Here is a 15,963-nt window from a genome sequence, read left to right on the forward strand (position 1 = left end):
GTGTCAGCAGGGCTGGCATGAACAGCGGAGAAGATCCCCTTATCAGGAGGCCCAGTGCTCCACATCAGTTCATGGTCGTCTACATGCGAGGCTCTCTCCTTCCAATCTCACACCCACTCTGACTAAAACGCTTTCTGGCGTGAAAGCGGAGCGCATTTCGGGCGACAATGCAAGCCGTGTTTTTATTTTGAAACCGGCCGAGTCGCCTCTCTTCGAGAGAAGTACATTTTCTGCGATTATGGACAATTGAGTGAAGGGAAAATGCGAAGCAGCCCACTTCAACAAGTGCTATCCATCAATGTGTCATACGGCCACATCATGTGACGCTATTATAGGGAGTATATAGCTTTGAGGGGGGATAATGTGACTTTTGATCAATGTGTTTGACCACGGATTGCATTACTGACACCGTATGTGATCCTCAACATGAGCGATGAGAGCATCTTCTGAGGGGAGCTTTATCCACTGCGAACCTTAAATGTCAAACAAATTGCTTTTGTCCCTTAAGGCCCTCTGGCTTTAAAAGCCACTCTTTACGCCTGTTGATGCGTCATGTGAACGTACGGCTTTGTGGCAGGCGGTGCAGAGCGTCTGCAGGTTGTCCATGGAGCACTGTCCTCCTCCTCTGTAGACCGGCCGGATGTGGTCCACCTGCCAAAAGTCTCCCTCCACCGGCGCACGGATCATCTCGTTGAGCTGCGAACGCAACCAGAAGGCAACGGCGTGAGAGTAACTCCACATTTTTCCTCCAAACCACCATTTTCACTGCTTTTTTAACCTGTTTCGTTAAGATTTTATGAGAAAGATCAACATAAAGTAGTGCAAAATTTTCAATAATTTCATTAAACTCCGATCCAGAACCGCACAGCATTCTGGGGGATGTAGGCCTGAGCAGCAGCTGATATTTATGCTTATAAATATCACTATCTGTCCTGATATTGAATAAAATTCAACATAATTCTATGCTTTGTACTCTGATTCAAAACAAATCAATAATTATAGATATTGACCAATAAGAAAACCTTGTTACAGTTTTCAGCCCTATTGGTGAAGCAGCAGAAAAATGTTACACAGTTTTTTAAATTTATACAAATAAAAGTCAAAAAGTGAGACATAAATTTGAGCATCTGCAAATCTTAATTTTCAGGCTTGAAATGGATTTTGGACTGGACTTTGACTAGGCCATCAGAGCACATTAATATGCTTTCTAGCCCATTCTATCCCTTAGAAGGTTGTTGCTAGCATCTTTTCACATTACAAGTCCACGACTGTCTGCTGTGTTCCTTAGTCTGCAAGATGCCGTTTCTGTCTCCAAAAATGCATAATTTCCCTTCTACTTTACAACTTTACTTTGTGTTGGTTTATCATAGAAAATACCCCAAAATGGGAGAAAAAAAATCAAATGAGTGCATACTCTTTCAAGTTGCTGTTCACAAATGACTCAACAAATCTCTGCACCGCAGAGATGCTTCTTTGGAGAATGTTTCTCAATGCAAAAAGACAGAAAAGAACAGATAACAAGAGCAAATTGCAGAAAAACATCTCCTTAACGGCGCTTCAAATGTTGTCATAAATGCAAGGATGTCAGACCAGCTCCTTAAAACAATACCTCCGCTGAATCACGGAGGGTTAACTTTGAACTGTGTGCTATCCATCATCATCGGATGCCCCAGGCACAGCCATATAAATCACCTGAGTGACCTATATAATGGGCAGCTGTAGGGAACCTTCATCACGGAGAACTCGCAAGTCCGTCTGATGAAGTAGGCAGAAATTAGGTTAAAAATACCGCAGGGAATTCTGCGCTGCGGTAAGATACATAACTCCTTAAATTACTTAACTTTCTCCCTTCTTTTTAACTTTTCAAGTTACAAAGACAGTGCTCTAAAACACAAAAGAAAAACTTACTTAATCATTTAGTTCGGTAGACATATACAAACTCTGGAGATGTGCTATTTTCACATTTTCCATTACAGATGCAAATTTAATCCCAGGGAGGAAACACCTTTCTGCTCCCTCATGGGGCAAAAGCAGAAAGAAATAGACGCACATGAGCTCAAGCCAATTGAGAATGGCTAATTAAGATGAAGAGCAGAAAAAAAGCAACTCATGATTATTTTTTTACACACTTTGAAGAAACTTTGTCGTGGAGAAGTGGGGTAGCTTTCAGCTACCTTTTGCAATCTAGTGGCATTTATAGCAGATAGTGTGTTTATGTGGGCCAAACTGGTCTGCTTCAATCTTCTGGAAACATCCAGAGGAATTAAATCGCAAGGCTACCAGAGGGCTAGCACTGGTAGCACAGCTGCAATTATTTCACTGTCAAGTTTACCAGTGTTTCTGCTGCTATGTCCGAACTATTTCCTCATTAATAAATCGCTAGAAAACACCCAAAAGCATCACAAAACACAACAAGTCTAACATGACTTAGAAATATCAGATTTATTCTTTTATATATTGAAGTATTAGGTTGCTTAGTTCACTTGCTGGCCAGAATATGTTGATTTTTAGGATAGAAAACATACAGGAAATAAAATCAAGTAAAGAAACAAACGACGATGACGAAGAACCAGAGGAAAAGAGGCGTTTTGAGCAGCAAAAATCTATTTTCCTGCTTTGAGAAGTACTTTGCCGACATTAAGGCAGCGAGGTGGAATTGATCCCAGCAGATTTAAAGAATAGGCCTTTTCAGACGAGCAGAGTTCACCTCACACACACACACGCACACACACACACACACACACACACGTTTTAGTCAATTAAACCTCCTATCTTGCCAACAACGTGCACCTTCCTGCACCCGACCCTTCTGTTGCACACTTTCAAACACGCCAACACTTAGCTCAAATGCACCCGAAGGCTTTAACATATCCTGAAAACACACTCTCAAAGTAAAAGAAAAAAAAAAAAAAAGAGCGACCCCAAAGACATGCACACACATGTACACACACCTGGGAACAAACACACACACCAGAACCCCTGGTATGAACCACAGAATGAGCCTATAATCTCAAGGCTTCTCCACCACTGCGGCGTCTTATCATGCGGCTGAGTTTGTTTCCTCTAAAGCTCAGAGCATCGATCGGCGCTGATGCTGATGCCGGCGGCACTGGGAAGATGTGGGGTATCTGTGTGTGTGTGGTGGGGGGCTGGCTTTGCAGGATAACAGCCAACCAAATCAAACAGGCTTACTGGTCGGGGCCTGGCACTAGGAGAAAAAAAAGAAATCAATGTGCCCAGCAATCCATTTACTGGGAGCTGGCCCCTCGGAGTGCAGCTCAACCTGCACTATTGTGTGTTTGTGTGTGTATCTGCGTAGGTGGGACGGATGGACAGAATGGGAGGCGAATTCAGTTTCTAAACTCACACAAACACCAATAAAATAAAAAATAAAACCTCCCCCCTTTTTAAAATAAGAAAATAAATATAGCTCACATTTAAAGTCTCCTGCTAGTCATGGAGATTGAACATTTTCTTAAGATGAAATATTTTTGGTACTGGTTTTAGTTTCCCGACCTGTTTAAGAGGCAGCTGGGCCAGCCATGTGTTCTTCAGCATCTCCTTCCGCTTGGAGGCTGGTGCATCACGGACCTTCAGGAACAGCTCATGAGCTTTGAGGCCACAGTGTTGACAAATGCCTTGCTCTGCCTCCAGCACGCAGGAACGCATGAACGTCTGGCTGGACCGCAGCTGGAATTCCTCCTGGCATCTGGAAGGAAAACGGCATCAAAATGTCTGGACTGGAACTCTAGCTTTGCTATAGCTATGATTGTGCAGGAGAGACCAAATCGAAACACGTCATTGATCTGTTTCCACTATAATTTCTGTAAACTGTGGCAATCTTGTACCTGTGGCTGCAGAATCGAGTATCCCAAGCTCCACCTGTGGTAGGACAGGCCTGCTGGCAGGAGAGGCACAGAGGGACACCCTGACTGTCCACAGCCTGCAGGTAGCTGGGTTCTGAAGATGGATGCTCAACTTCTGCTTTGCAAGACTGCTGGTCCAATCTGCAGAATCCAAGGAGAAGAAAGATGTACTTCAAAAAGATTAGAAAAACACCAAGAAATCGGCTTTTACACCAGATTCAGCAACACTCTTCAGTGTAGAAGCTATTAGTGTGGGCAGAAGATACAATGTTAGCTAATTTCCAGTATCAGAAATTTCAAAGAAAACTAAATTTTAACAAAGATATGTTCATTCTGTTTATTCAGGCTGCATAAATTAAAGAAGAGATGAGAATAATTTTGGTATGATTGAAAAAATTGTTTTGTTTTTCTAAAGAAATTACAATTTCTACATATCTATATAGGTAGAATAAATTGTTTTGTTGTTATTTATAGGTCCTAAAGAGACATTTAAATTGGATAAAATTGACATTGACACGTCCGATTACTTCTATTTTAAATTATGTAAATAAGAGTGAATTTATATACTGAAGCATCTAAATGTGAGATAATGCAGAAGCAACCAAACTATTAAACGTATCAGAAAACACATGAAATGTTTTTACTGTCAGAAAAATGCAAAACACTCTTGTGTGCAATCTAATCTTTTTATTAAGATGACTGCTGCAGCAGCACACAAAGTGACGTTACCTTACATCAGTCTAAATTCCTGCTTTTTCAGCATCAGTAGAGCAGTGAAAACAACTCAATACACATTTTCATCCAATACAAATGAAATCAAAGCATTTCTGCAAACACAGACTTGGGGTGGCATATAGCTGCAGTCTGTGAAATACCTTCAGACTGTTTATATTCATGAAGCTGATGTATCATCAGCAACAATCCGAGTGTGGGTGTGTGTATGTGTGTGTGTGTGTGTGCATGCTTGTCCTTTTGGCAGGGGACAGCAAATCTGGGTATCTGCCATGTTTTCCCAGCAGGGTGCTAGAGCCACATTGGAGCGGACAGATGGACTGAATTCTCTTTCCCCGTGGTTTACAATTCAGATAGACAGAGACGGGAACAAAGAGCCAGAAAGACACAGCACTACAGAGGAAAATGCAATCATTGAAATAGAGAAGAAAACCTTCTAAAAAAAAGAACCTTGCTGCTTCAAAGTTGTGAAGATACCAAAAAATTGGAAGCACCAAGAGACGAACCCAGTGCCAGTACAGTAAAATGGATGAAAGGAATACAGAAATAGTCTATTTACTGGTGTCCCCAATCTGAAACCGGTCAAGAAAACCTTGGAAAACTTACATTTTAACTAAAAGGAGCAACAAAACCAGAATTCTTAGCAATGTGTTTTATTTTTAGCTTAATTTAAATTTATGCCTGTATATAGAGAACGTGCGCCGCAAAGCAGCATGGGGTAACTCTCTGTAAATTCATTCTTTAAACCTCGGAAATCACACAACATGCCTTCAGCAAACAGCGCACAGCATGCTAATGTTTACCACCTCAGCTCGTCTCTCTATAGCAAAAGGAAACCAAAGAGAGTAGGGTAGGTCCAGCTGTCAATGAAAACGCATTTTAATTTATTTGTTGCTTCCTGTGGACACAGAGGTGATTCAGAGATGAAATAATTTAGAGAAACTCCAAATTACAGGTTTTATTCACCTGAATTAATGAACAAATGCATGAAAAATTTAAACAAATTATGTTAATAAAACTGGATAGATGAATATGAAATAACTGTACTCAATATAACAGTACAGTAGGCTATTATTTCACCTAATAAAAAGGCTTTGGATTCGGATTTGGCAGGTGCAACGAAACTGGTGCAGATTCTGCTGGAGAAGGCGATTTAGTGCTACTGCAGGCAGAAGGCTGTCAGAAACAGGCAGGAGAGCTTCTGTTTCCACAAACAAGTGACTCAAACTTAGAAGGGGGTTGAGCTGCAATATAGATATTGTGGATTTTTATGCAGCCTCACTTAGACAAAAAGAAAAAATCAAAGCATTTTTCCTCTGCATTATTTCTGATCGTAAAAACATAAACTTGCTATGAATTACTTTCTCTCATTTGTTAAATGTAACGGGTTTTTTTCTGAATTTCTGAAGCGTCACTAGTTGGAAGGCAGACATGCATTATCTCTCATACAGTTTCTACGGTTAATTCGTATAAAGCCTAAGAATAACATTCAGATATTTAAAACCTGGACTGTTAATTGTTTGTAACAAAACATTAACATTTTTCTCAGCTATAACAACAAAAACATTAGACTTAGATTATTTTCCCCGTCTTTTGCATCTTTTATAAAGAATGTGTACTAAAGCACAGAACCAAAACCAGGAGCATAACGTGATTTGAAATGTTCTCATTTCAACACAGTCACTTCCTTGATTGACACAGTGATGCTAGCTTTAGCCTTGCATTTTCACACTCTTGAGCTTTGTTGACTAAGTTAAAGCTGTATGTTGAGCTAAAGCACTAATCCTAAATAGCGCCCCTCAGGCACACCATGAACTCTCTTGTATGGAGCAGCAGTTGTTGTGAATGCTGTGGATTTGTGCAAGAGATGGAGTATTTGCTTTAGGTTTCCATAGAAATATTGCCTCCTGGGGTGAGCTGGTTGCTGCATCTAAATGGGTGGATTGTATTATGGGCTATATTTACTGTACTAACACACTCGGCAGGCCTTTGCGCCTCTGCCATGCGGATCTCCATGGAGACGACTGATGGGGAGAAAAGGAAAATAGTCTGAATCCCAAAGTGGAAACCACATAAGACAATCCACCTTTATGTGCAAACCATAATAAAGACCAGATATGATAGCTGATCAACTTATAACAATATATCCCTGTAAGTGATGAATAAATCTTGTCAAAATCTCAGTATGAAAGATGCTATTAAGATTTTAAGGACCCTTATCCCACGCAAAATATCCATCCACATTTAACCAACCTCTCTGCAGCAGCCGATGTTTGTGAATAGCCAGATTTCCTCTTTGTGAAGAAGTTTTCCTTGGTGACCACACGGACGCCGCCTCCTTCTTCCCGGGCTTTGCTGAGGGAAGCCTCGGCAACCTCCTCTCTGCTCAGATACCTGGAAATAGTGGATTTGCAGGCGTTACAAACTATGATGGCTTATTAGGGTTGTTGTAGATACCAAAAAAATAAGGACTACTAATAAATTTCAGCCAACAAACTCTAGAAAAGACTTGGAAATTTCTGAGCGAGAAAAGTCAAAAATCTGCGAGAAAAAATGCAGAAATTTTGATTTTAATCTTAGATATTTTCTAGAAAAATGTGGTAATTTCTGTGTGCTAAATGTTGTAAATCTGCAAGATTTTTTCTTTTGCTTAATTTCGAGAATTTGGAATTTTCTGAGATCTAAAAGTGAACTTTTGAAACTTGGAAAAGTGTTTAAAAATTTCGACTTTATGAACTCAAAAAGTGTCCAAATATTTTCTAGAAAATATCTGAGGTTAAACTCAAGTTTTTTCTGACAAATTTTCAAATTACAAAATGTCCACGTTTTTTCTAGAAGATCTCTGGGATTAAGCTAAAAACCTTTTGTTTCTACCTTACAAATTTTCAATTTTTGGAGCTCAGAAATTTCCAAGTTCCAACTACGCGACACTTTCTAGCTCCAAACGTCGAAAATTTGCCAGAATGGAAATTTGTGAGCTCTAAAAGTCAACTTTGAGAAAGTAGGAAAAAAGTTGAAAATTCTTGGGGGAAAAATTCAAATTTCTTTCTATGAAACATCTGAGATTAAGCTCAAAATTTTTTTCTTGTGAATTGTCAACTTTTCGACTTCAGAAATTTCCATGTTTTTTCTAGAAAATCTCTGAGATTAATCTAAAAATTTCTGCATTTTTTCCTAGCAAATTTAAAATGTTTGGAGCTCAGAAATGTCCAAATAGAAAAAACGTGGAAATTTCTGAGTTTCAAAACTTGAAAATGTGCTTTTAATTTCATATATTCTAAAAAAAAAAAAAAAAAAAAACTTTGAAATTTTCTGAGCTTGTAAAATCTAAACTTTTTGACTTTTGGAGTCAAAAATACCTGAGATTAATCTCAAAATTCTTGAATTTTTTTCCTCATAAATATTTTTACTTTGGGGGAGAGAAATGTCCACGTTTTTTCTAGAAATTGTCTGAGATTAATCTAAAAATCTCAGAGTTTTTGTCTCACAAATATATATTTTCTACCTACAATGTTCCTAATACGCTGCCATACATAACAGGTTGATGATGACAGCTGAGTCAGAAGCATTGGGGAGTAGTTGCAGAGAAATGAACACCTAAACCGTCTCTGGCCAGCGATAGCTCTAGTTACATATGATTGGACATTTTAGTCATCCTCTCTGGTCTGCAATAATCTTGCAACAAATACTACATAAGAGGTAAAACTCAAACTCATTAACTCAGAGGCACCAAACTGTGCTTAAATGCTCAGATTTTCCCTTCTATTTCTTATTTCCTATTCCATCTGAGCACATACATTCTGTTTGTCTTCCTCCCTTGCGAATCCCATTACTATTGCTGCTGCTGAAATCTAATTTCCCCACAGGAATCGTCAATCATCTAATCTAATCCCTCTCTCCCTCCGCGGGTTCTCGTGGCCCTTGTAATACAGATGCCAGGCATGAAAGCTGAAATTGCCCACAACTTTACACGCCAATCTGGCAGAATTAAAATGACCCCGGCGTGTCAGAGTTGAGACAAAATACCGCGGCAGAAAAAAGGTGCCAAGATGTTTGCTCTGGAAGGGAGAAAATTGTAGTGGTCTTGAGAGAAAAGTGACCAATCAAAAATATCCAGAACAAACATTAGGGGTCTCCACAGAGGGATGATACAACCCCTCGAACGGTCTCCACAGAGCAATTATCCGTCCTCTCTTCTATGAGCTCTGCAGAAGCTCAGCAGCGCGCTATTTTTGCTCCTTCTGCAGGCAAGTACAAATACAATGACAAAATACCCTTTTGTTTCACCACCTACGTACTAAAACTGTTGTGTCAAAGCCTTTGTCTGGCCAAAACATGTTGACACTTTGAAAAGAAAAACTACCTACTCCTCTCTGAATATAATAAAAATGCAATTACTAAACAAATATACTAAGATCTCAATCTTAGAAGATGTATATTGTAAGTTTTTGCTTTGGTAGTAACATGTTTGTGAGGCTAATCTCCGCTATATTCCACCAGAACTGATTAATTTCTCATTTGGTTATCAATATTAATCCTACTATTATAATTTTTTTTATATCGTTTGACAATTTGCATGGTTTTATGTTTGTCGTTCTGTTTTTAACCTCTGAAGCAAACTTTGTGTTCTACTTAGCCATAAAGAAAAAGGGCTCTAAAAAATAATTTGTGAATTTTAAAGTCCGATTTAATTTAGCAGGTGTTTATTCTATATTTTTACATAGATCAGTGTATGAAAATACCAGTAAATAAATACCATATATTTTAACTGTAATTAATCACTGTTACAGTGTTTTTCATGATAAAATCATCAGTTACCAATTATGAAATCAGTAATAAAAATTACATTAAATATGTTGATCAAAATACTAATTAAAGTCAACTCTTAATAGAAAAGAATATTAATATTTTAATGGAACTCTGTGTTTCGGTTGTTTTGTGGTTTTCTGGAAGTTTGTTCCAGATTTGTGGCGGACAGAAGCTGAATGTTGCTGCTCCATGTTTGGTTCTGTTTCTGTGGATGGACAGCAGAACCAGAACCAGAACCATGTTATATTACTTTAGCAGAAGCAAGAACATGTGCTGCTTTTCTGTTTAAAAAAAGATCACAATCACACCCAGTATACATCATCACAGTTTCTCCAAGTGTTTTATAAGCCTGGCGGGCCACCAGGCTTTACTTGTGCCCCACCAGGCTAATCATTGTTAATTTACTTAAGCATTTTTTAAGACTTTATTGTTGGTGTTCAGGTATTAGTCTTCCAATCTTTAAATAACACATGACTATCAAGTGATATTTTCAAATTTCTTGTCAAATTTAAAAAACTTTTAACTCAAAAACATGGCAGACGGCTGGATGAATGACTGCCCTAGCGCCCAACCACCACTAGAGGAAACCTTGCATCATTATTATAATAAACCTTTAAGTAGATCCCAGAAGGCATAGCATTTTCACATATTATGAGATTTTCATACTTGTTTATGCTAAGCGGGAGGCACATAGGGATTAAGAACTCTTTACAAACACAAACAGATGCATCCTAGATGCACAAATGAGCGTTATCATAGGTCCTTCCTGCCTATTACACTGTATAACCAGTGCTTATCATACCAAACTCAATATGTCTTTACATCCCTGCTGTTATTAGCATAATTTTTACTGTTTTTGTTGTTTTTATGCACAAATACACTTGCACATAATGACCAAATCTATTGTACATACTTTTCTTCGCTTCTGTACACCTGAATGTCCCAACTGAGAGATAATAAAGGTTATTTCTATTACAATTTGTGTAACAAAAACTCATAGCAGTTAAATGTAAAAAAAAAAAAACAACAACAAAACAAACAAAAGGAGAAAAGAGAAAATAACTGGTCAAGTTTCAGTGTTAACTGTGTTGTATCAAGCAGAGAAAAATGGATTTATCTGTGAGATAACAAGCCAGAGAAGACAAAAATACAGATTAAAAAGATGAGGCCAAGAGGCATCTACAGGGTGGTGTGGCCATTTTACAGACAATCAACTCTGGTGATGAAGATGTTCACTAATTGCGGAGAGGATCAATAATTAATGTATCTTCCAAGCATTTGTTCTGACACTTGTGTCAATTCTTGGATTTGCTTTGATTAAACTCTACAGCAGCCAGACTCGCAGTGGCCCTGAAACGGCTGAAACAAAAATCAATGAACAGAACGCCTCTCCGAGAAAACACAGAGAAATATTAATTTAATAATGCCTTAATATGAAAGCAAATTTTCAGCCACAGATGAGATAAATATACTGAGACCGAATGAGTTACTTGCTTTTTCATGTTAATTGGAAGGTGTTGCCACTGTGCAACTCTTTTTTATTTTTTCCAACTTGGCCCTGCAGGCTTGGCAGCAACATTTATATGCATTTACACCAACTCCATCTGGCCAGAACGCTTCTTTGGGAGAGATACGGAAAAGAAGAAGACGAAAAAAACACGGCGAAGATGGATGGCAGCAGGCAGAAAGTGGAGGAGAGACACATCAAAGTGGAGAAGTTTCTCTGGAAGCTGTAGGGAGATGAGGAAAAAGGTAAAGCCTTCATCAAACACAAGAGCTTCCTTTGCTTCAAACGGTCCCAGCACAGAGGCGGGATGAAACGAGATACCATATACTAAACTGGAGTCCAACTGCGCTGCTGGGAGAGCGTGGATGTGTGAGCATATTTGCATTTTTTAATGCAGCCAGGAGCCAGGACAGTAATTCTGTATACTGAGGTGACTTCTGCCCCTTTCTGATGAATTATACTTTCTGTTATGATTTATACCAGTGAGAAGAGAACATGCTCTCTAATTTGGTAACTTCCAATTATAATCTGTGGAGCTGCAGTGTTTCTGCTACTATTTGATTGGGCTTGCACTTATTTATTTCATTGTTAAGGAATGTTACATTGTTTTAATGTTTATAAAAATCAATCATGTCATAATTTATCAAAACTAATCTGCTCTGATTATAATTTGACTCAACTTTTAACATTTCTGTTCCCCGAGAAATCCTTAAATCTCCTTGGCAACCATTCAGCTGTACAAAACACAAGATACGCCTTTAAGATGTTTCTAAGGGTCCATTTCCCCCACTTACCTCCTTCAGACTAGCCAACAGCAATTAGCAAACACCTGGGGGAACTGCTAACTTCATTACAGGAGCCACTTCTCAGTAAAACAAATATTAAAAACATTTTTAAAGCTTTAATAGAGGAGCAACGTTGTGATGAGGAATTTTTAAAGAGACAGTGACCCAATTTCAAGGCGCTAAATTAGGAAGTATAATTTCTTTTAAGTAATATTTGATATTTATTGTATTTTTATAACAACTGAAGTTATACTCATAATACTGACCCTTTAAAAAGTAGCTACAGATACTTTTACATAAATTCTTTTAACAATAAGAGCCACTAAGAAACAGTTATATGTAGGCAACATGAGTACCACGGTAAATGCATATATATTTTCCAAAAATATCTAATAAAATACCCAATATTTTCTTCTATAGTTTTGACAGCTAAAGTGATTTAAAGACCTGAAAACCAAACAAAGCAGCTAGACTTGTCACAATAACAAACTTATTGTGATAAACAATAATATTATTGTTTTGAGACCATTTTCAAGTAATATAATAACAATAATGGCATAATAATGCATGAACACATTATCAGAGATCAATAAACTTTAAATTCTAATGAACATTTAAACACTGGAACTAGAAGACATTTTAAAAATCCAAAATAAATAAAGAAAACAAGAGAACCAACAAATAAAATGAATTATGAAGTCTCTGCAAACCAAATTATCTTTCAAAAGAGAGATAGTTGGGAACAAAAACCCCACCTGGCAACTTTTATTATCTAATTTTTGGTAAACTAGACAAAGAAAAACAATAATCTAGCAAATGAAAACTATTGAGTTTCTTTTAATTTATCATGTAATTAACTGATTTATTGTTTATTACGACAGGCCAGAAGCAGCACAGTCAATACCCAGCAGTCAACCAGATCATTTGGAGGCGACGTTCCACTGATGGCCGGTTGACGCTCAGCTGCAGGCGCGCGGCTGCAGGGTCATGGCGGCAGTGGGAAGCTGACAGAGCATCAAGCTACATCCAGGCGGTTCTGCAGGACCTGGCTCAGCTGTGTGAAATCAAACTAACGAGCTCCTGATTCGCTGTGGCCCAGCTGAAGCTGCCTGATTGATTGCTGCTTTCACAGTACGCACGTTCTGCAGCCTTATTTTCGGCGGCACACAGGAGATATTCTCAGTTGGTTTTTTGATGTGAAGGAAACAAAGAGTTTCTAATTCACATTGGACATGTGCAGACCAATTATCCTTAATATTAAAACACTTCAGAGGTGAACTGACTGCATATTAGCAATCTAATTAAGAGTGTTCGAAAACCACGGATTCTTGTTTCTACCCAGGCACACAGAACCAATTTAATACTCTGGAAAGATTGTAATGTTATACCAGCAAAGCTCTTTTCATTATTAGAAACAGTCGGAAATCTATGGAGGTCCAATAATGTCATAATTCAATAAACAAATAGATAGTTGAATGGTCAACTAAGTGTATTATTGTTAATTAATTACAAAAAACTCAGTTTTTATATAATAAAAACAATTCTGTTTCCAAAAATCTTACATAATCATCTCACTATTTAATTATTTCATGGTCTATATATATATCCATAAAAAGTGGGCGGAGCTTATAGTAAAAATAAAAGTCAATATAATAAGACTAAATTTGATAATTTATACAGGTACACCAATCAGATATTCTGGATATTTAATGAGCCACTGTAACAACTTAAGCTACCTTGGAAAACTGCAACACAGGAATTATGAAATGATTAAAAAAGCTAAGAAATATATATGCTTTTAACATAAAATGAGTTAAAATTTAAAAAAATAATTTTGGCATTTTTGAAATTATTTATTTCCAATTTTTCGCTAAGTGTAAAATATATCACTAACGATTTAAGTGTCTGAAGGAGAGGAGAGAATCACCTTAAACTGTCAACAATGCAAAGACAATAAACCCAACAATGAGCTTTACAAACACACTGTATAGTGAAAAGTGTGAAATCCAGCTGATATTATTGTTGAAATACTGTGTTGAAAAAAAGAGCAAGTTTCCCTGTTATATAAAGAACAATCCATCATGTGAAAATGTGTTTAGCTGCTTTCGAAAAGAGTTTGAAATTTGAGTTTCAGCTTGAGATTTCAATGTACATTGGGAAGCTAGTGTTTCCAGCTGGGGGGTGTGGAGTCAGAGAGGTGTGGGCTTTTTATTAGGGAAGAAGAAAGTAATAAGTTATGAAATCAGAAGTGTGGGATCAGACAAGTATGAATCATTCCAGACACCAGAAAATTAGATAACTTGGTCCCAATGGAAGTGCTGTAAATCTGAATAATCTTGTTAGGATTATTCTTAAACCTCTTCAGGACATTCAGCAGCTACTATCACAAAGTGTGAAATTGTTAGGTTTTTCAAGATGTACTGTCCTGGTGAGAAGATTATCTTAACAGCAGCTTTTAAGCTTTCTTGCAGTTAAACAAGAGTGAATACATTTGAATTTATTGAGATTTTTTTGTATTTGTATGTCTCTCATAGACCACACTATGTAGCCATCAATGTACCTCTGGAATAACACCGGCTGAATATCTTCCTCTCGTCTTGTTGGCAGAAATATAGTTTATTCAAAAAGATTTAATTCCTGGGTGCAGACCTGGCTTTTGAGTACAACCTGTAAAGACTCAATAAGGTTGAGGTCGGGGTCATGTTGCATTATTATTAACAAAAATACCTTTGAAGTTTGTTTGAGATGGTTGTCCTGCTAGCTCACCCAGCTCTATTCAGTTTCCAACATTTGACTCTAACTGTCTAGACAGATTCTAGGAACAAAATAAACAGGTTAGGATGTTAAAAAAACAGGAATGACTGAGGTTGAGCTGGAAGCAGCTTGAATACCAGCATACCTCACTATAGTGAAGCTACTTTTATACCAACAAGGACTAAGAAGGTCCAGATCAAAAATACATGCTCCAAAATGTTCTTAAAACCTAACTTAACAAAACTACAGCTGTTTGGCCACAATAACAAGTATTATGGGAGTCAGGGTGAGGCTTCATTTTTGACACAGGAGTTTAAGACCTTTCAAGACTTTTTAAAGACATTTTATAAAAATGTAAAATCAACTTCTAGACCAGGTATGTTAAACTCTAGTCTTCAAGGGTTGGTGTCCAAATGGTTGAACGAACTCCTGAGCATCTAATCAAGATCTAAAGTCCTGCAAATGACCTAAATATTTAATCCAGAAAGCAGAGACACCAGTTCCTGATGAATGGAGTTTGTTAAAACTTGATCCCAACCGGAAACCCAAACATGTTTTGGTACTAGATAACGCTGCCTAACGTCCAACTCAATCCTGTTGAAAACTTGCAGACAACGCCTGAAATACAAATCCCCACAAGTACGTGGTATTCCTCCCATTAGGAGTGTGTGTAAACTTTCCATAAAGATGTGTTGTGGTGGCTCTGAAAGCAGCAGCACCTTACAGTAGGCAGGATGCAAACTGGATTAAAACCCTCTCACCTCTCAACATCTTTATAAATCACCACAAGTGGCTCCTGATGAAAACATCCAGAGTGTTGGGAACCCGGGCAAAGTGCATAAAGCGTGAAGTATTTGAAAACTGAGCGTCTCGGCGCTGGGAAGGTGAGTAGCGACTGTCCCGCTGAGCCCGAGCTGGAGCTTGATTGGTTCTGATTAGTGAATAAATCAAACAGGTATCAAATCAAGCTGAGCCAATTGCCTCCTACTCGCACCTTGATTAGGTTCATGCACCCAAACGTGCTCCCCAGTCGAGAAACCCTCTCCCTCACATACGCACACACACACACAAACAGGAGTCCACTGTGTAATTGGCAAACTCTCCCTGCCTTTACCCAAGCCAGCTGTAATTAGTGTGCCAGCAACAATGCTTGTTTGTCAAAAAAAACCGCACATCTACACACACGCAACACTCATCCCATCCTCCATTATGCCTCAGCTAACACCCTTTGATACACCCACACACACATGGACACACAGATACTATTCAGGCTTTCCGCAGCGCCTGGGGCAGTTAGTATTTACAAATCGGCTCATTTTTCTGTGAAATCTAACACCGCGCTTCTTGGTTTTCTGACACTATGTTGGGAACTGATTCATCTCGCCATTTACACAGAGTTAAAATGTCTACCAACAAGAATGTGGCTTGTTAAATCATTCCTTACTGATTTGTTTGTGGGGCAGACGGGGTTCTTGTTCCCTTGATACAGTTCATGGATTTATCTGAGCTC

At 38.2% G+C, this 15,963-nt stretch overlaps 1 protein-coding gene across 4 annotated transcripts in view; it reads right to left on the minus strand.

Annotated features, from left to right (window-relative positions):
- zranb3 (zinc finger, RAN-binding domain containing 3) overlaps positions 1-15,963 on the minus strand; it is a 98,991-nt gene that overhangs the window by 17,376 nt on the left and 65,652 nt on the right. For all 4 annotated transcript variants that reach the window (XM_028010255.1, XM_028010254.1, XM_028010252.1 and 1 more), the window contains 4 exons: positions 6,852-6,992; positions 3,849-4,007; positions 3,517-3,709; positions 565-696 (listed from right to left, as the gene is read on the minus strand). In XM_028010255.1, coding sequence (XP_027866056.1) covers positions 565-696; positions 3,517-3,709; positions 3,849-4,007; positions 6,852-6,992 — 625 coding nt within the window. The remainder of the gene's footprint in view (positions 1-564; positions 697-3,516; positions 3,710-3,848; positions 4,008-6,851; positions 6,993-15,963) is intronic.

Source organism: Xiphophorus couchianus, chromosome 24, assembly GCF_001444195.1.
Source record: "Xiphophorus couchianus chromosome 24, X_couchianus-1.0, whole genome shotgun sequence".
Classification (NCBI taxonomy): domain Eukaryota; kingdom Metazoa; phylum Chordata; class Actinopteri; order Cyprinodontiformes; family Poeciliidae; genus Xiphophorus; species Xiphophorus couchianus.